This window comes from Aulonocara stuartgranti (assembly GCF_965226115.1).
Source record: "Aulonocara stuartgranti genome assembly, chromosome: 19".
NCBI lineage: Eukaryota > Metazoa > Chordata > Actinopteri > Cichliformes > Cichlidae > Aulonocara > Aulonocara stuartgranti.
In genome coordinates this window covers 19,981,334-20,000,354 of record NC_138955.1, presented here as the reverse complement: position 1 = coordinate 20,000,354, position 19,021 = coordinate 19,981,334, and the positions used below count along the sequence as shown (strand labels likewise).

The 19,021-nt window shown below is 44.5% G+C and overlaps 2 protein-coding genes across 3 annotated transcripts in view; both read left to right on the top strand.

The window, feature by feature from the left end:
• The first annotated feature begins 127 nt into the window (after nt 1-127).
• On the top strand, nt 128-6,284 carry mocs3 (molybdenum cofactor synthesis 3). The gene is made up of 13 exons (XM_082516283.1): nt 128-348; nt 1,438-1,570; nt 1,643-1,735; nt 2,058-2,178; nt 3,303-3,377; nt 3,554-3,671; nt 3,749-3,857; nt 3,941-4,003; nt 4,448-4,611; nt 4,790-4,837; nt 5,389-5,485; nt 5,589-5,696; nt 6,079-6,284. The coding sequence occupies exons 1-13, from the start codon at nt 256-258 to the stop codon at nt 6,234-6,236; spliced, it is 1,380 nt and encodes a 459-aa protein (XP_082372409.1). The 5' UTR covers nt 128-255; the 3' UTR covers nt 6,237-6,284.
• A 404-nt stretch (nt 6,285-6,688) lies between these two features.
• The window catches only part of prkd3 (protein kinase D3), a 35,946-nt gene continuing 23,613 nt past the window's right edge, over nt 6,689-19,021 (top strand). The window contains exons 1-2 of one of the 2 annotated variants that reach the window (XM_082516282.1): nt 6,689-7,115; nt 7,781-8,412. In XM_082516282.1, coding sequence (XP_082372408.1) covers nt 8,137-8,412 — 276 coding nt within the window. In that variant the 5' untranslated portion in view covers nt 6,689-7,115; nt 7,781-8,136. The remainder of the gene's footprint in view (nt 7,116-7,780; nt 8,413-19,021) is intronic. The other variant, XM_082516281.1, reaches the window with a different exon arrangement.

The window sequence follows — 19,021 nt, the reverse complement described above, 5'->3', positions numbered from 1 at the left end:
AAAAATATTTGACGAATTTCCTGTTTATATTATATTAGTATTATTATTTCTTAATCTAATTAAAATGTTCTATTATTTAGCTACTTTTTGATATTTTTTCTGACCGGCGCTCCAGACGTCATCTACCACGTGGTGTCTTTACCACGTGACCAACCCGGAAGCCTGCACCGTGTGTTTGGCATGTCAACATGTCTGAGAGGAGTCTCCTGCTTTAGAGCTTCATTTTTCTAACCGTAGGGTTTTTTTCTTTGCACCATGGCGCAGGAGGTGTGCGGCCTGAAGGCGCAGCTGCGGGAGAAAGAGGAGGAGATCGCAGCTCTGAAGAACAAACTGGCGCAACTGGAAAAGGTGCGAAAGTGAATTCACGTCTGTGTATCGGTGTGTTTCGGTGTGTGTATGTGCCTGATTTCTTGTGTGGCATTAACGGTGCAGTTATAACGTGAGCATAATGGGAGCTTAGTTTAGTGACGATATCGGGGAAGGACGTTATGTTACTCCAACACCTCAGAGTTTATCCGGCTATCACAAGGTGTCGCCACAGCAACCAGCTGCATAATTAATATTAAATGCATCATTGAGACAAGAGTTCATATTCACCTGATCCTTACAATCTCAGAGTTTAAGATGAAAAGTTTGCATTAATTCTTATAAAATAAGATTCCCCATTGTAGGCGTCTAATTATTATATTATTACCTGACGTTTTTAAACCTTATTTTAAATAAAAAAATCCCTAATATATTCATTTATGTGAGCCTACAATTTGTTTTCTCCATCTAACCATGTTTATTGATCGTTTATCTTATCTTCTAAATATGTCACCTATTTGTGCTTTACTTTAGCCTGCCTGTTATTAATTATTATCTCTTTCTAACATTTAATCTTTGACCTTTGCTGGTCAAACCTTTTTATTTCCTCCTGTTTTCACATGTTTTGAGTTAATATCATTCAATCCAAAATCATCCATTTTTTAAGAACATTTTCTGTTCGCCCAGATGATCCAAAGTTTGGACATGATTTCTTTGACATTCCAGCTTCATGGATCAAATACTTTCCTGGATTTTTTTAAAGACTCATCCAACTCACTTTCTGACCTTTTTTCATAGACTGAAATCTTTTGAACATGAATAGCTGGAAAGCTGTCATGAAAAAGAGTGAAATGTTCAAGTGAACCAGGATCTGTAATTTAATATAAATGCATAAAACATGTCTGAGTACTGGGTCTTTAACATAAGGAAAAATCAAAGTAAAAATTCAATGAGAGTGGTCACATGGTGCAGCTGTAATCTGAGTGCAGCGATACATTTGTACATCAGAGTTTATCGAAAAACACAAAATACTTCAAAACCTTAAAAAACACATCTGGATTGATTTTAGAGGGAAACTGTGGAAGACTTTGGTGAATAAAAACTATGCAAATGTATTTGGTGTGACATCAGAGCCGAGCTGCATCGGTGGAGCTACATCAGAGAGTGACGCCCCTTACTCCGCTCACAGGCAAAGCGGCTCTCACCAACGAGGACATCATGCGGTACAGTCGACAGCTCCTCCTGCCCGAGCTTGGTGTGCAAGGTACGGATGGCTGCAGATTACACTCGTCTGATGTTCAGAGCATTGTACCAAGTGAGGACTGATTATCTGCAGGTCAGCTGAATCTGTCCAAGACATCCGTGCTGATTGTGGGCTGTGGAGGACTGGGCTGCCCCCTGGCGCAGTATCTTGCAGCAGCAGGTGTTGGTAGGTACGCTTGTTGATTAGAGGACATCACCACCAAAGTAATCAGCTCATTAAAAGTGGCGTTTACTTAAAATAATGTTGAGCCATAAAAAGTTAATTTTTGGTGAGTAAAACGATTAAAGCTGAAGAGACAAGAAAACGTACGGTATAACATTTAAGATTTAACATTTAGTGAATTGAAATAAGAGAGAGTTATACTACCTGTTTTCTCAGGTGGGGTGTCAGGCAAACTTTGGATGCATAATTTAAAAGTTTGTACCTTATGAGTATACTCATTGGTATCAGTGTTTGATGAGTTTTAAAGCCTTTCTTGCCTCCCCAGGTCGCCTCGGCCTGCTAGACTACGATGAAGTGGAGCTGAGTAACCTGCACAGACAGGTGCTTCATGGGGAGGAGAACCAGGGCCAGGCCAAGGCGCTCTCTGCTGCCAGTGCAGTTCAGAGGTACAGACTTGGTACTGTTTTATTGCTGCAATCAAGTGTCTGCATGTGAACAACTGCTAATATCTATGCAAGAAACCAGAGACTGGGTATTTCTCTTTTTAGTCCTGGTCACTTTAAGGAAGCCTTGGTTGCATGCAGGTAAGCGTGAAGGACTAAAACATAGTGCAGTGGCCACAAAACCACCGTCCTTCATCCCAGCACAGTTTAAACTCTTATTCTTCATTTAGTTCCTACATTCAACAACAGTAACGACATCTTACTTTGACATTTGCTGTCGGCCCTGCAGGCTCAGTCTGACACGATAGGCGACGGCTTCCCAGATTGCTCTCTGTGTACACTGCGTATAATTCGTGGTATGCAGATGTGTAGAGAATACCAAAATCATCTAGGACTTCAAGTATGAAAGATTTTTTGAGTATACTGTTACTAATCTGTCTAAAAATGCCCTCCCGCCCCGAACTGGAAACAGAGACCTTACTGTTTGGATATTATTAGTAGATGTTCAGTAACTGTGATAATTAGTGTATTTTATGCTTTGTGCAAACATTGGGCTGCGTTATAATGCACACCGGCGCTTTCCAGTCTCACCACAGGTTATATTTGGTTTTGTATTTCACCCCAGTCTACAAATATTTTGTAAACATGTTATTTTAGAGACAGCTGTTTTTGTGCCTTTTTGCCACACAGTAGGCCTTCTGTGGTTTCGCGCACACGTCTTTAACCTACGGCCACACGAGGGCGTCAGTTCGCTGACTAGCAAAGAACTGAAACATCAATTTAATGCTGGGCTGCACTTGTTCCCCAGTTTTATTGAGCCTTGTTGTTAATAATTGCTCTTTAATGATCGTTTCTTGCATGCACGATGCAAATGACGTGCGACTGTAATGTTTGTCAGTGTTTTTCCTCTGCGTTGGAAGTCGAGATGGCAAAGATGGAGAAGGAAGGAAGCACGAGCAGGTTTCCGACAGGTCTGCTGCCACAGTCGGGACTCGCATGTTGCGTTTTTTTTGCTTTCTTGGCTCTCGTGCTGCTGCAGGACAGTTAAGGTGTTTGTATTAAATGTGCTGTTTATGCAGGACACAGACTTTATAGGGAATTACTTGAATCTGCATTTATCTCTGCAGGTTAAATTCCACTGTGGAGTGCATTCCCTACCACCTGCAGCTCTCGCCGGAAAACGCTTTACAGCTTATTCAACAGTATCCTCTATTGCACAGACCTCTACTTGTAAAATCATGAATATGTCACATAGCTGCTATCTGCCAAGTCTCGTTCTGTGATTACTTATCAGCGCACATGAAGAGAAATTCAGAAGAAGCTGTAAGTAATGCGTGTCTGATAAACCGCGAGGACGCCTTGACTTCACTGACCTCATATATGACATTGTGGCTGATTGCTCAGACAACGTCCCCACTCGTTATCTGGTGAACGACGCCTGCGTGCTCAGCGGCAAACCTCTCGTGTCGGCGAGTGCCTTACGGATGGAAGGGCAGGTAAGGTAGAAGGCAGACCCCCGTTTTCCTCATCGGTGCAGTGGGTACAGTATGCGGTATCTTTTGTGTGTCTGCAGTTGACGGTGTATAACTACCGTGGAGGCCCCTGCTACAGATGTCTGTATCCAGTGCCTCCACCTCCAGAGACGGTGACCAACTGCTCTGATGGAGGAGTGTTAGGAGTGGGTGAGTCTTGTTCCCTCACCTTCCCAGAGGCCACAGTCGGTGTAAATGATCGTTCTTTATAATATTTCCCGCTTGTATTGAAGTTCCAGGGATAATGGGCTGCTTCCAAGCTTTGGAAGTCCTCAAGATTGCCTCTGGACAGGGCTGTATCCTTTTTTTCTTCACCTTCTTGTTATATATAGTTTAGTTATTGTGCTTCTTTGCATCTGAGCTTTTTTGCTTAGTCACCAGAATTGATTAACAATGAGCTGCTGAATGATAAGGAGGGGAAGGGAGATTTTTGTTTGCATTCTCTGAGTTGACTATTTATTTGCCATTGTCATGTTCTCGTGCTGGTACTGAGAGTCACGGGAGAGAATAGACGCACCCCGTCCTGCCTTCTGTATTGCATTGTTGTACTGATGCTAACACCTCCCGTGATGCGTCAGCCGGGAAAGTGTTGCACCATATTCCCAGCAAAATCCCCGAATGTTGCTATGGCTTTTAATGTACCAGTGGGAGACGTGCCAGACTCTGAACCTCTGAATCGAGCGACACGGTGCTTCTCAGAAGTAAGTAGCCTTGTTAGTAACCTTGACCGGGCGTGCCAGCTTCCTGCGGCCAGCAGCTGGTGATGTTTGACGCCCAAGATGCCAGGTTCAGGTCGATCAGGCTGCGGCCAAAGCAGGCCGGCTGTGCTGTATGTGGAGAAAACCCCAGCGTGACCCGGCTGGTGGACTATGAGGCTTTCTGTGGATCTGCTGCCACAGACAAGGTTGGTCATAAGAGAAACTCACGGAGTTCCTCATTTTCTGCAGTCACGCCCATTTACGGAGGAATGCTGGTTTTTGAAGGTTTCAAACGTGTTTCCTAAATCAACTTGATTTATATTAAAGTGACATTTTTAAAAGTGCAAATAATTATCCCTAATTCTCTGAAAATTCTCTTTTCAGTGCCGCAAACTAAACCTGCTGTCCAAAGAGCAGAGGATCACAGTGCAGGTGGGGATTATATAGTGCAGAGCGCTCGGTCATTGCGTGACTCCCTGTATTTAGTGCTGTTTATTATATGATTACTCACAATTTTCTCAGTTTTCATGCGCATTCATAAACTGATTGCATCTCGGTGCTGACCCAGCCCCAAATGGGAAATGACTTAAAATGCGCCTGTAAATTTTCTATGGGAAAGAATAACACGTTCTCTTTGGCACCGAGCGCAGGAGCGTGGATTGCATCTGTTTATGTTTCTGCAGAACTGCTGCTTTGAAACCCACTGAGTCATTTAGCACAGAGATGGGGATCATGATTGATTGGGGTGCAGCTGAGATTGTGCAAGAGGCTGCAGTTAGAAACAGTTTTGCTTCCTGTGAATTAAGGAAAAACTGTTAAAACGTTCATATTACTCTACAATTACGAGTCCAGGCACATGAGTAATTTTGGTTTCCCTGCTTACGTAGAAATCCACGCCTTTCCCCAAAAAGCGAAGCCGCACCTCTGTAATTGTAGCAGCTGGTAGTTTAAGTGTATTAAGGGCTGTTTTAATGTGATTCCAGGACTATAAATCGATAATGGACAGTGAAGAGCCCCATCTCCTGTTGGATGTACGCCCTCTGGTGGAGGTGGATATATGCCACTTAGCCTCCTCTCTCAGTATCCTTTAAGACACAAATCGTTCTGGCTGCACCATAATCGTGTATTTTCTCTTCGTGCGAGCCTCGTGTCTGTGTGGCTGTTCGCCTTACATTGCTGCCAGATATTCCACTCTCAAGTCTGGAGGAGAGGAAGAGGGAACATCTCCAGTTACTCCGGGAGAGAATCAGCCAGCTGAAGCACCAGATGGCAGGTGACTGCCAGCCGCCAGGTAACACAGCAAAAACACCATTTAGGGTGTGTTGTTTGAAATGAACGGGCACGTACAGTCACTTGTGCATATTCAGAGGCCACTGTGTAGTCTCACACTGCTGGGCCGGAGGCTTATTTTGGACAGCTAGAAACAGGTTGTAATGGGGTTGCTATGTGAGGCCTTTTCCAAAACAAGTACAGTCAGCCTGTGCAGCTGGCCCGCTTTACAGAAATTAACATTCAAAACATTATTTTGGTGACGTTCTTTAATCAGTGAGATAAATTTAGCCTGGACTTTACTCTGTCTCGATTTTTAAATATTCACCTGCTTGTACCTGATGTTGTGTTTCAACCAATCAAACGTAATGAGTCCACCAGTCTCTCTTGACTTCTCTCTCCAGTTTACGTGATCTGCAAGCAGGGTAACGATTCTCAGAAGGCCGTGCAGATTCTGGAGAAGATGAGTGGATCAGAAGTGGACCGTGTCACCGTAAAAGACATCTGTGGGGGCCTCACGGCTTGGGCGAGGGGAATAGACTGCACTTTTCCGCAGTATTAATGCATTTATTATGTTTTTACTGTTAATAAAGGCTGCTTTCTGTTTGTTTCTCTGTTGTTCTTGGCTTTCTTTAAACTGAGCATCCTGATTAGAGAGAGGCTGTTTGTAATGTTCTCAAATGAAAAATCTCACAATGCAGTGGAACTGTTGGACAATTTCCTGAAATTTGTTCTGTAATATTCCGAGTATTAGTTAAATAACATATTAGCCCTTCAAAGTTAATCTATTCATAGACAACGTCCCTTTATCTTAAGCCGAGCGCACTTTAGGTAATAAACCTCGACTTGTATGAACTCCTTCAGTGTCCCCTTGCGACTCTTGCTTCCTACTTGGGAGAGCCATTTATTACAATTCGATCCGGGTCATGTGGAGTAAAGTTTTTTTTTCTTTTTTTTTCTTTTGGCATGACCAAGTTGAAATAACGGAAAAGAAAAGGCACATGCGCACTGGTTCGAGCTCGAGCGGAGGCGCCATTGCTTCACATGGTGTGTAGTTCAAGTTTTCCTCCCCACTCATGGAAAGTCAGTTATGCGGACATAATAAAAAGACTCCAAGCCCCAGCGACGGTCGCTGCTCTTTTTCTCGTCGAGCAGGGGGAGTAGTCACAGCTGGAAGGATAATAAGATGCGCATGAATTTACAATCTGGAATAAAAGATAAGAGAAAATTAATGCACGGAGCGGCTCGTCTCAGCGAGACTCGCTGCAAAACTAAAGTTAGTATGTGTGAGCTGTGGGCTGTGCCGGAGTGCTTTCTGTGTGACTTGTAACAAAGTGCAGAAGAATAAAGTTCCGACTGTGCTTCCCTCACTTGATGGAGTCGAAAAGTTTCTTCAGCCCTCTCACAATGGATCGAAAAGCGCCCTGCGCCGAGAGCGAAGGTAAAGTATCCTGTAAGAAACGTTTAACTCGACGTTTGGCTTTAACCCGACTGTACCGGGAGAGAGAGTGTTCAGCGGCCAGGCTCAGAAAGCGCAGATTCGGGGCTTGTATAACTTGTTTTGCTGGCATTCTCGGCTCGGGTTGTGTTCTGCCAGCGAGCCAATCGAAAGTGGGAGGGGAGCAGATGTTCAGAAGCCTCGGTTCCAGATGTTTGTGGGGTTTGAATCCGTACAAACACACAAGTGATGCCCTTTATCGACGTTTGCGCGTCTTGTGGCCTGCTGTTTTGGCGTTTTACGCGCTCGCGTACAGTCGCCTACTTACAACTTTCTCACAGTTAGCACAAGTCGAGAAATGTAGCGAGAAAATTTAAAATAATTGAAATTATAGACAAGCCCCAAACTTTGGGGGCGTGCTTTGCTCCGAACCTTGCAGATAATAATAAATGACTTTATATTTGATTTGAAAAAGCTCTGAATAAAGATTTGTGACAAACGTAAAATGAAACGTCCTCTTAGTGAATCCAGCTCAGCGTCTTTACACTGTAAGAACAGCAGCTGATTCATTCATACACCCTGAATGCTTTTCACAACTGTTTTCAGATATGAGAATGCTTCTCGTTAAAAAGTAGTGTGTGTGTGTGTGTGCGTGTGTGTGGTGACAGGCTTCCTGTGGTCAGAGTGGATTACTGACTTCACTAAGGAGAAGGAACAAAACTCCAGGATATGAAGTGTGTTGCTGTGATTTCACTGCAGAGGCCTGCGTATTGTTCAGACACTTCTCCTCCATCACCTGTCAGTCTGGTGACAGAGCTCGGGCGGTGTGAGCTCCAGCGGGTGGATAGGCTGTTAGTTTGAAAAGGACAGTATCATTTTGACAATAAACTGACTGTTACTGATGAAGACCAAAGATTCCCCCTACCAGGAGTTCATCCACAGAAACCCAGCTGTGCTTTTTTCTGCCAGCCCTCACTGATTCCTCCACTGTTCAGACGTTTACGTTGCAACTGGAAGAAACCCAATGTCTGCCTCCTCTCCCCCATCCTTACCTCGAGCCTTCCTCCACTCTGTCCATCTGCACCACCCGTCCTTGCCATCCACCCCGTCTGGACCCATCTACACACGGCTGTCCAACGGCAGTCACAGCGCCCCCAGCCCCACCAGCTCCCGCAGCTCTTTCCATGGGGTGTCCTTCCTGCTGCAGATCGGACTGACCAGAGAGACGGTGAACCTGGAGGCCAGTGACCTGTCGCTGTCTGCTGTGAAGGACCTGGTGTGCTCCATAGTGGATCAGAAGGTAGGGACGTCTTCATTCATTCTTTATTATACTTAACAGTCTATTTTCTGTCATAAAGGACGTGCTTCACCTTCATTGTTTTCTTTAATCTCTTCTGAAATGAAGTGTATTGCACAAAAACAAGCTCGCTATCTGCAGGGAGCTTGTTTTTCACAGTGCAGCCGTGATATCAGAGGCTCAAGAGGACCAACGTGACGAAGCACCAGCATGTGTTTTGCCATCTCCTACCATATTCATCTGTTTTGGTTTTGTTTTCCAAAGCAGACATCTGCGCCATGTGGCTCCCAATGAGTCAAACGCCGCAGAAGCATGCACACAACAGCATCGACGCTCCTCCAGTTACGGTCTACTAGCGCCTGTTATTTATGCTGCTGTGTAAGGTCACTGGACACGATGCAAGTGCAAGTACAAACTCATATGCACGCGCATATATGAAGTGGTTTTGTGCCCGCTGTGCATCTCGAAGCATTTTTTTTCACATGGTATTGGTGAAGGAGTTCAGCCTCAGCAGAAGAACCGGCTTTAAGCACAAGTATAGGTTGCATCTTTCAACAAACGAGTGCTGTGGCGCGTTTACCTCGCCTTACTTTCTATGTTCTTGTTGTTTTGTGGTGAAACTGGTCAGAAATTTATAGTCATACTGCATGTGCGTGTGTGGGCTCTTTTTATAATGTGTGAAGTAAGAATGAGGGTTAAACATTTTAATTTCCTTCATCTGAAACAACCTCATATAAGCACAGCAAAGCCGCAGTACCCCAGATGTTATGGCCGTCATGTGAAGTGGTTTTCTTGTCCATAATCATATAATAATTACAAAAAGGACAAAAATAGTATTTGGTATAAATTGGAAAGTTAAACACTGTATTTGCACAGTGAAAAAAATCGTAGTTCATATTTATCTGCTAAATGTGTGGCGTTTCTAACCATTTATAGGGGCTCTTATAGGTGCTGTACTTAACAGTTGTGAGGGATTAATAGTATGCAAAGCCTATTGGAATAATGAAATGGCTTCTGTGTGCATGCACATGTTTAACCTCTTGCAAATAATGATGATTACTCCATTTGTGTGTGTAATTATCATTGAGTGCATAAAAAGAGAGGGTGATTAAAAAAGCACTTTCATCAGCCACTAGAATCTGAACATTTATGTAGGTCAGAGCCGCGCTGGTCTTTGAAGTCATGATAATTACAATTAAAAAGGAAAAAAAAAGGAATTAGGAGCAAATTTGTGTGGAACAAATGGGAGACTGTGCGGGAGCTGTGTGCGCCGAGCCCGCGTCCTTTGCTTCGTGTTGTCCAAGTTGACATTCCAGAGGAGCAGGGTAATGTTGTTGTTCTTTACGAGGTCTGCTGATTCTCACTAGCTAGCTGGTTATGAACAGTTCTGGTTCACAGAGCAGAAAATCTCATCGCTGCACAAATTTGCATGGATCTCGTAACATATTGGTGCAGAATGTGCAACAGGAAAAGGTGAGGAAACACGATGCTTTAGAAACACACCTTAAAGAAAATCAGTGCAGCGCCTGCATTTTGAGTTGAGATCCAACCGAGATAAGGTCCGGCTTTATCTCTGTATCACATGCGTTCATTCAAAGATGGCGGGCAGTCTGATAAGATGTGCCAGGTGATTATAAAATTTATGGCCAGCAGTCATGCGAGCCTATAAACATCTGACCACGCTGTATATCTTTTCATCATAATATACTGTACATCATCACCACAGAACACATCCAGTCTGTTCATCCACATTAGTGTGCAGTGCTTCTATTAAACACTGCCAGAAGCAGTGCACTGCTTCAACTATTTCATGAAATCCAGCCATATGGCTTTGATATCAGTGGAAAATATGACTGTAGGCCTTGTGTGCTTTCAGTCCATCCCTGCCTTCTTTTCTAGAATATGCATGACAGCGGTGAGCGATACAGAGTCCGCTCATCCCGGCCAACTTTCCCAGCTGAGGATCTCTGACCTTAGCCGGTCTAGCCGTTGACAGCAGTCCCAGGATGTCTCCAGTCAGCACAACTTCAGGTGTCTGTCAGCGCGGCCGAGGCAGGAAAAAGCGTTCGACTTTATGTTGTAATATCTGCGCGGAGATGGAGTTTGGATGGAAGCGTATTCCCCCTCTGTGGTGCCGTTTCCTCCGCTGAGAGCTGGCCTGCTTCACCAAGTGACTCACCGCTCAGCCATGCAACAAACAGGGATGCTTATCCCAACTCAGATCTGTGCAGTTCAGTGTCAGCCTTTCTGCTGTGTCAGCTGTTGTGAGCTTTCAGTGTAGAATCTGGTTGCTTACAAACCACAGCGGATATAACATTGACGTCTTGTTAGTCGATACATTTGTATTCAAACGGCTGCACAGTCTGTCCACCTTTGTGCTGATCATCCAGGTCTGGCCGCTGTGCCAGCAGGGCGGGATGGCAACTTGGATCCACTTTTCTTTCTCAGCGGTGTCCTTGAGCTCTTTTGTTTAGATAGCATAAAGAAGTCGATGCCCTACTGTCTGCTGTCTGAGCCAGGGTTTTTTCCCTTTAGACAGCCAGCTCCTATCTCCCACTGACCGGCTTGATTAGTAAACCAGGACTTAATGAGTCCCACTAACAGAATATCTTTTGAATTATTGCTGTTATTACAGGTTGTTGTGAAGGTTTTATGTGATCTGCCTCTTTAGACACACATATTGTCTCTAATCGGTACGTTATGTGCTTTAATATTTAAGATAGAAAAATGCTTGCAGTGCATCGCTCTGCACAAACACTCTTCTGCTGCAGTTGCTCTAGGAGGGTATCGTGAAATCTGCAGTCACATTCCTTTGGTATCTCCTTAAAGCTTGTGATCATAGCTTAAGGATGAAAAACTTGTTTTCTGATCAGCAGAGTGCTTTACTTTGCTATAGTTTTCCTTTTGAGCTCACTTTTATCTGGAATATACTGTATTTCTAGTCCAGCTGTGGCTCTGAATCATGCCTCAAAGGTTAATATTTAGTAAACTATCCTTATAGTATTGAATGAGTCTCTCTGTTTCACATGGGGTCGTGCAACCTTTTATAATAGCTGCGCATTGTATAGTTTTTCTTCGGCTCATTCTTCTTCCTGCTAAACACCCGACCAACCACATGACTTGGCTGCTTCTACAGAATAGATTTTCTTTCTGTTCTCTGTGTTGATGTGAAGTTGGTTTTGATAGTAGCGGTTTGGCTCGTAATTACCAACTTATAGTGGTTAGGTCAACCTTATTCTTGCGCACCCTGACGCTGATAAGTTCAGTCTTTTAGAGCAGCTTTTGTGGTCACTGCTCTTGCGATCTGCTGAATGCTTAAAAGTGTAACATTTTTATTGTCACCACTTGGCACAAGAGCATCAACCCTAAGCCAGGCTCCTTGAAGACTGTGAGAAAGGAGGAGGGGAGCCAGCCGTAGGGTGGAGGAGACCAACCCCTGTCAGGGTACGAAGAAGCCCAGATCTAACCCCGCGATGGCTCCCTGATCACAGCCTTGTTTCACCAGCCGGGTCCCGACTCCTCTGGTTTTGGGGGTTTGATGAATGGCGTGAGATAAACATCCAAAGCGTCCAGTTGTTGAATGCTTCCTGTTTGGTGTCGCCCAAGTCCTCTCTAGCAGCCAGCAAAGGGAGCAGCGTCGGGACAAAAGTTCACGACTCCCAGTTAGCCAGCTGGTCAGCCTGGTGAGCCAGTCAGCTACAGAGCATTCTTCTTTGCCCAGGCATTTTTGGAGGATGATGTGATGTTCCTGGGTATGGGTGGGATTCGAGTGTTATGAAACTCAGACGCGTGAGGCTAAATTCTTGCTGTGGTCGGAGTGAATATTTGACAAGTTGTAAGGAGCGCTGTAATGCCGATTTCACGGTTAACACAGATTAGTTTTCATTCCTGTTCAACTGTATTTAGTGCAACAATAGAATTTTCTGATGAATGTCGGCAGCAGCACGTTTGATATGTTTGAATTTACAGGGGAACTTGGCATCAGTTAAAAGTTTCTCTATCAAAGGCGACGATAAAGTTTAGCAGGAGGAAGGAAATTAGATTTTATTTGGCACTGGAGATGGAAAGAGAGCATGTTAGCTTTATGAATACTTTAATTTAGCCCTTAGGATGTTGATGCTTTTTCACTACAGCTGAAAATGCAATGAAAGGCCTCAGCCGCAGGTTCCCCCATTGGTTTTGTCAGCACTGTAACTCCCAGTCTCTGGTTCAGAGCTCTGCAGCTGCCTCTGTAATTAGCCAGACAAAGACCTTTTTGAGTCAGAAATGGGCCGTGTTGGACAACACACAGGAAAAAAGCAAAGTATTATAAAAACAGAAGGGTTTGGATCGCTCTAAACCTTTGAGTAATATCACTTACATGATGCAAGGTAACAGCTGGCGAAGAAAACAAGATCAGCTCAGAATTCTCCTCCAAGATTAATTAGACTGAGTTGCAACAGTGCAGAAGATTTGTGTTGGTCTGCATTCGTACGTGTACGGGACAGCGAGGCCTGGGAATGGAGCCATTTTAATACCCGCGGGCTCCGCGAGATATAGAATCTGTCCCGTGCTGAGCGCACAGGAGGCCCTGTAGGAAGCATGGGCACATTATAAAAATGCTGTGCAGTGAAAGATTTGAATAATGACTAAAACTGCTGTCAGCAAACTGAGCTGGAGCTTTACAAACAATAAACCGAGCTATTGAACGTAACATGACGCACTCATGACAGTGACAAAACACTGAACAGGTTCCTGCCTTGCACTTCCTGTCAGCACTGCACAGATCTACAAACAGCTGTCTATGTAGCTCCCCCTGTTAATACTGAACTTTTTCTTTGACTGCCATTAATAATTAAGAATTTTTTAATAAATCATGCTTTGATAATTGTTTTTTTGGTGGTTTTTGTTTTAAAAACACCTTTTCCAAAGGAGCTGTTTTTTGCTTGACCAAAAAATATATATTTGTGCCTCACGGTGAAAGTGAAACAGATGATTACGTGTAAATTAGTGTGTCACCTTTGCAGTTCAAACCTTTCAGCACTGTTTAGCACTGTTATTTAGAACTTTTTTGAACATGCCATGCTTTTAGAGCCCAGCCGATGAAGCATTTTTGATTTGTTGATTTCAAAATCCGATATTCCGATATACCAACTGGTAGTGTTCTTCTTTCAGACAGATGGAACATAAACATGTTTTTCACTTAACTCGTTTACACTCGGATCAGCTGGTTTGGACAAACATTTCAAACACGTGTGTTGCTAACAGAGAAGTTATGGCGTGCCTCTGAGTGACTCGAGTCACACTGATCGATCACCAAATAGATGATGTTGGCTGATAACACTGAAACAGAATCACCATAGAGCGCTACCAGTGTTTGTGCATATGACTTTTACTGAAGCTATCCAGCTAACACATCAATGAAAAAGACTATAAGGCACATGTGAAAACATTTTAAAGTAAGCTAGGCGTTTTTTTTATTTAAAAACCCACAACGTTGGTTATTTCTATATTCACATTCACATAACTGCTTGAAAAAGATGCTGAAAATGAGTAAAGAGCTGCATGTGGCTGACCCCTGTGACCCCGGCCTAGCTGCATTACATGCCCAGTGAAGTTTACTGCAGGTCTGGTGACAACAGCAGGAATTCTGTTGTTTAGGTCAGCGGTCCCCAACCCTGGGCCACGGCCCGGTACCACTCCGTGAGTCGTTTGGTACCGGGCCGCGAGAGTTGCGGTACGGGTGTGAAATTTATGGTTTTCAGCATTTTTATCAGTTTTATCGTTAACTCGGTTTCCCTGGGTCTTTTCCCGTGTTATGAATAAATCTTTTTTTTTGGTACTGGTTTTACTTTGTTGAATTTTTCTGCGACACCTTAAACGCCGGTCCGTGAAAATATCTCGGACATAAACCGGTCCGTTGGGGACTGCTGGTTTAGACAGAAGCTACAAAACGATCGTATTAATCTGCAGTTTTTACTTCCTTGTTTGTTACATATTTAAAAACTTTCAAATGAAAAGAAAAAAAAACACTTTCTTTCTGTATCTTTCTGTCTTTGATACATTTAGGATTACAGCTACAGTAATAAAGTACAAATGTGAGACCTGTTTATTTTATTTGCTTGTATCACTAACTCATAAATACCCCTTCTGGAAGAAAAGCATTGACAGAAAGGCAGAGGAGACATAAACAGGTTATAAGGGGAAGGAAATAAGAGGTGAAAACAGCATCAAAGAAGTGCACAGATGGAAAATGGAGGCTGCAGTTCACATCGACCAGCGCTAACCGAAACACATGGGAAATAAATCACCACCGTCTCCCTCGCTGCTTTTCTTTGACGCTATAAGGCCACATGTAAATGTTCCTATGAAGCTAGCTGACATGTTTCGCCCCAGAGGACGTCTCGACATCACACGTGTGATCTGCATAGGGCCAGACGTTTCCTGGAAAGCACATTGAGCTTCTTCTCAAGGAAAAACGAGTCTCTCCAGTGTAAAGCAAACTTTTGGCTTTTAGCCTTTTCCCCAACATTTTGGTGTTCGTTTGAAGGCACGCTATCGTATTCCAAAGCCATAGAGCCAGCTAAATGGATATCAGGATGGGATTGCCGAAGAACAAAAGTCCTCCATGTACAAATCAAAAGCCAACGTGCACGAGGAATCTATCAATTTCCCCAGTCTTGGAGTAATTTGTGGAAAAGGGAGAGAGAGAAGAAAAAGGAAAAAAAATATCTCTGAAGTTAAGTGAGCTAAGTAATTTCTACCATCTGCAGTGCACATTTCTACCGCCTTGCTCTCCTTTAAATGTAAAGTGGCAAGGCAGAGCACGGGGCCTGGCCGCAAAAGTCAGTGAATGACAGAGTGGAGAAGCGTGGTCCTCTCTGGGGAGAGGGGGCAGGGGAGGCTGGGACAGCCCTTGGCAGTCCCTGCTTGGGGTGCAGAGGGGGTTGTGGGCACTGCGTGGCTGATGTTCTGTGCCAAAACCATCAGTAGAAGCCACTTCTGCCACCAATCACGGCTTCGCCTTGGGCTGTCTGTGCTTCTTGGTTGCTCAAATGTCCTTCATCATATTTTAGCCAGTGGTGGGAGATAACGTGGCATCGCTCCAATCCCCGCTAATACGGACTCAAAGAGCTCCATCGCAATTATATTAACGTGGCACGCAGGAGCACCGCAGAGCTATTTAATGCTCGTACATGCTGGTGACTTTGTCTTTGCAAAGCCAACCACATGAAGTGATTTAGGAGCACTTCCCGAGAGATTCCTCGAGTTTCCATTCATAAATTTGTTACCGTGGCATAACGGATGTCTTACTTCACCTATTCATGTATTCATTAACAGGCCTTCCTCTGTTGACCAGCTTCTAACTTGACTGCACTTGCTGACAATGTCAGCATACTTAGAGGACTTCAAGCATGACAAATGCTGAAGAGAAACAGATAAAGCCGGTGTAGTGACGAGGACTCTGCGCTACACCACATTTGTCTGCTCGACGCAGTTAACCACTAATGTCACTTCTCTGACTCGAGGAGCTCGTAAACTGAAAATGCAGAAAGTTGCTTGTTTGTGACCTTAGCAGTTAACATCAGAACCGTGTGCACGTCACTGACTGACATGCAGTGGCCGTACAGTCGTATCACTTTGGCGTTATTATCGATCCCTGCAGCACGAGCACGTCACAGAGTGTCTCGTTCGCTGCTGTTTTCTCAGCGCTCTTTGCCTTTCCTGTCTCAGTGCAGAGAGTGATCTGTCAGACTGATAGGAAGGTGGCAGAGGAAGTGAAATTACATGTTGATACAACAAGAATACAACAACAAGCTCTCCGACTTACAATTGGGAAACGTCTCAAGAAATGCACATCTATGAAAAAGCAGCACCCCAGGCAAAAGGGAAAGAAAAGTTTGGTTTGTTTGAACATTTCTGAATGCAAGGGGAGCAGCCAGCCACTTAATTTGGGCTCCTTTTGTCACTCTGTCTCGTTCTTCAGCCGTGCTTGCTGGTTAGTTCCCCTCAGAGCCGCTCCCTGTTTCCATATTCTCTCTGCTCCTGCTCTCCAATCTGCTGTGGTCGGCAGAGCAGCACAGCCCGTTCACTTTGTGTGCCTGCGTTCAAATGGCTTTTCTCTACCCTGCACTTGCTATTATTCTTGTCTGCGTGTTTAAACATTTAGAGAAATTGCCTCTCGGTGGCTGTTTTGAAGGAGGTGACAGCTAGAGTGTTGGAATTCGGCCGGACTGCTTATTTAGCTTTAGTTTTCCCTTTTCAGAGGTACATTTACGCGAAACTGTGTGAAACAAAGGCATGTCTGTAAAAGCAATTCTTCACTGTTACTCGGGAATAAAGTAAAGCTTATGCAGCTAGTCCTGAGCTACTTTCTGCTGCAGAGCCCACAGCAATTATTAATGCTTTTGTTGAGCAACAGCAGCCTGTTTCTACATCCTGCCATTATTGCACACCTTCTGACCTTTTGCTCTAGCAGAACAAGAGAAAGTGCAGTTGCCATCAATCTCACAAAAATCCCCCCCAGGTTCACCTGTTTATTTGCCCCCTGTGGAGGTGAATCTGGCGGCCCTCTCTCGCTTCTCCAGGTCACAGAGAGGAGATGGAGTATGTGCTGCAGTATATCTTTGGGGTGGAGGTGCTGGCTGAGGATCGCAACGGAGCAATAACTCATCAGTGGCGTGCGGGGGCCTGGCCAAGCATGTCTTAGATCACACTGCTGTCTTCCTGCGAGGCCTTAGATCCTGTGACTCAGCCTTCCTCTCCTATGCCTGGCCTCTGGGCGCTGTTGCATATAAAACCCGCACACAGAGATGCTTGCTGGCGCACACCCACACGTGTTGGAGATGCGTCACTGAAGAGGGATGAGGCAGGTTCTGTCATGCATGTATAAAAAAAACTTGGTGTTGTTCGGTTGGAAGCCGCCTGGCTCTCGTCGAGGATACAGTGGCTAGTAACCAAGCAGTGACCTCACCACCATTATCTCGACTTCATTGCAGCGCTTTTGTTCTTAAGGCCAAATAACGATAGAAGGGCATTGTTACTCCACATCCAGAAGAGCCTGCTGAAATTACTGTAGGATTTTCTTTGGAGTGCTTCACAGCTACGTTTGATAAAAGCAGGAGGACGTTCTGCTTTTGTGGTTGATGTAAATCGGGTAAGGGGTATAGCTTTCCCAGAGTCTCTTGGTGATTGAAAGAGGTCTAGAATGACAGGTGTAGAGTTTTCCACTGTGCTGTGGTCTGGAACAGGCAGCTGACCTAAACTCAGTGGTTAGACTTGCAATTCCTCCTAGTCCGGACCAGAAATGTAGATGCACACATGTTCACATAGATACACAGATATACGCACACAGCCTTCCACCTACAAAAACAAGAAAAGCAGCAGTGAATTAATTGCATCTGTACGTTTGGCACCAATTCAGACCCGTGCATTCATCATCTTGCAGAGCGTGTCAGCTACGGCTAAACCAGGCGCAGATTTATGTGAAAGTACACAGGGTGAAAAGCTGTTTAGTGTCCAGAGACGCTGGTCAAACTGCGGCCGCACAAAGAAGCAGAGTGAGTCTGTCTTCGGTGCAAAGTGGGGGCTGCGAGGGCTTTGAAGGAGCTGTGTTTCTGTGTCATGCATGCTGAAATTTGTCAGATATATTTAAACAAAATCAGGCATGTTTCTATTAATATGAAAAACTTGCTGCTGTGTTCCATGATGACACAGCCTCATGCAGTAAAAGCTATGAATGAACCATGAGTCGTATGCGACCACATGGAAGAAAACACGTTAGTCAGCCTCTAGAGTGAGAAAGTCACAGCTTCTCTTGCTGCTAATTCACCACGCGAGTTTCCTTTCCGTTGCATGCGGCTGCTTCTGTCGATTACCCCCAGTGAAGTCTTCCTTTTGCAGTAGAAAAGGAGCGGACGTCGCCAACACATCGTGAACATGTTATGGAGAGTGGTGGGATCCATTTGCTTAATCTGAAAAAAATGTGCAAAGATTCCTTCTTGAGTGTAAACCATTTGAGGGGAGTGCTTCTTCAGTCAGCTGCACGTACCTTTCAAATCCCTTCCAACCCACTTTTACTTCTGCCTCCAGCTGCAGCGTGTTGTTCTTGGCCTGTGCATGCAAACGGAGGAGCAAACAGTTTTGCTATAGAAATCAGGCATGCACTCGGACGGTTTCGTGCACTCGGACGGTTTCATGCACTCGGACGGTTTCGTGCACCGGCTGCAGAGCAGAAGCGAAGCACTTTCTGTGCATTCGCCTGATTCATCGTGGACCGTTTATTCGAGCTCAGTCGAGTCATGCTGGTTCTGTATAGATGACAGAGTCTCTGAAACATGTAGAAATAATCCTATATGAAAATGTTTTGCCTTATTAAATCGGTCGACTTTATACTCGGTCGTCTCCAGCTTTATTTTGAAGTTGCCTGAAAATCAGTGACGTTACAGCTTTAAGAGATGAAGCTCAGCCTGGACAGATCCAGGCTAGATTTTTCCACCTGATTCCGGTATTGAAAGTATCAGGATGGGATGTCGATCTGTTCCTTTAATACCGTGATATCAAAAGCGTCACGCCTCCTTTCGTGCAGCCAAAGGGTTTTCATTCCACTGCACTTGCTCCTTGTGTGTGACAT

Bases quoted from the DNA above. Each gene is read 5' to 3' on its own strand.
- mocs3 (XM_082516283.1), top strand. From the start codon at position 256: ATGGCGCAGGAGGTGTGCGGCCTGAAGGCGCAGCTGCGGGAGAAAGAG. The intron at 1,736-2,057 runs GTAGGTACGCTT...TTGCCTCCCCAG, and splicing joins TCTTGCAGCAGCAGGTGTTG to GTCGCCTCGGCCTGCTAGAC. The intron at 3,378-3,553 runs GTATCCTCTATT...CACTGACCTCAT, and splicing joins GCTTTACAGCTTATTCAACA to ATATGACATTGTGGCTGATT.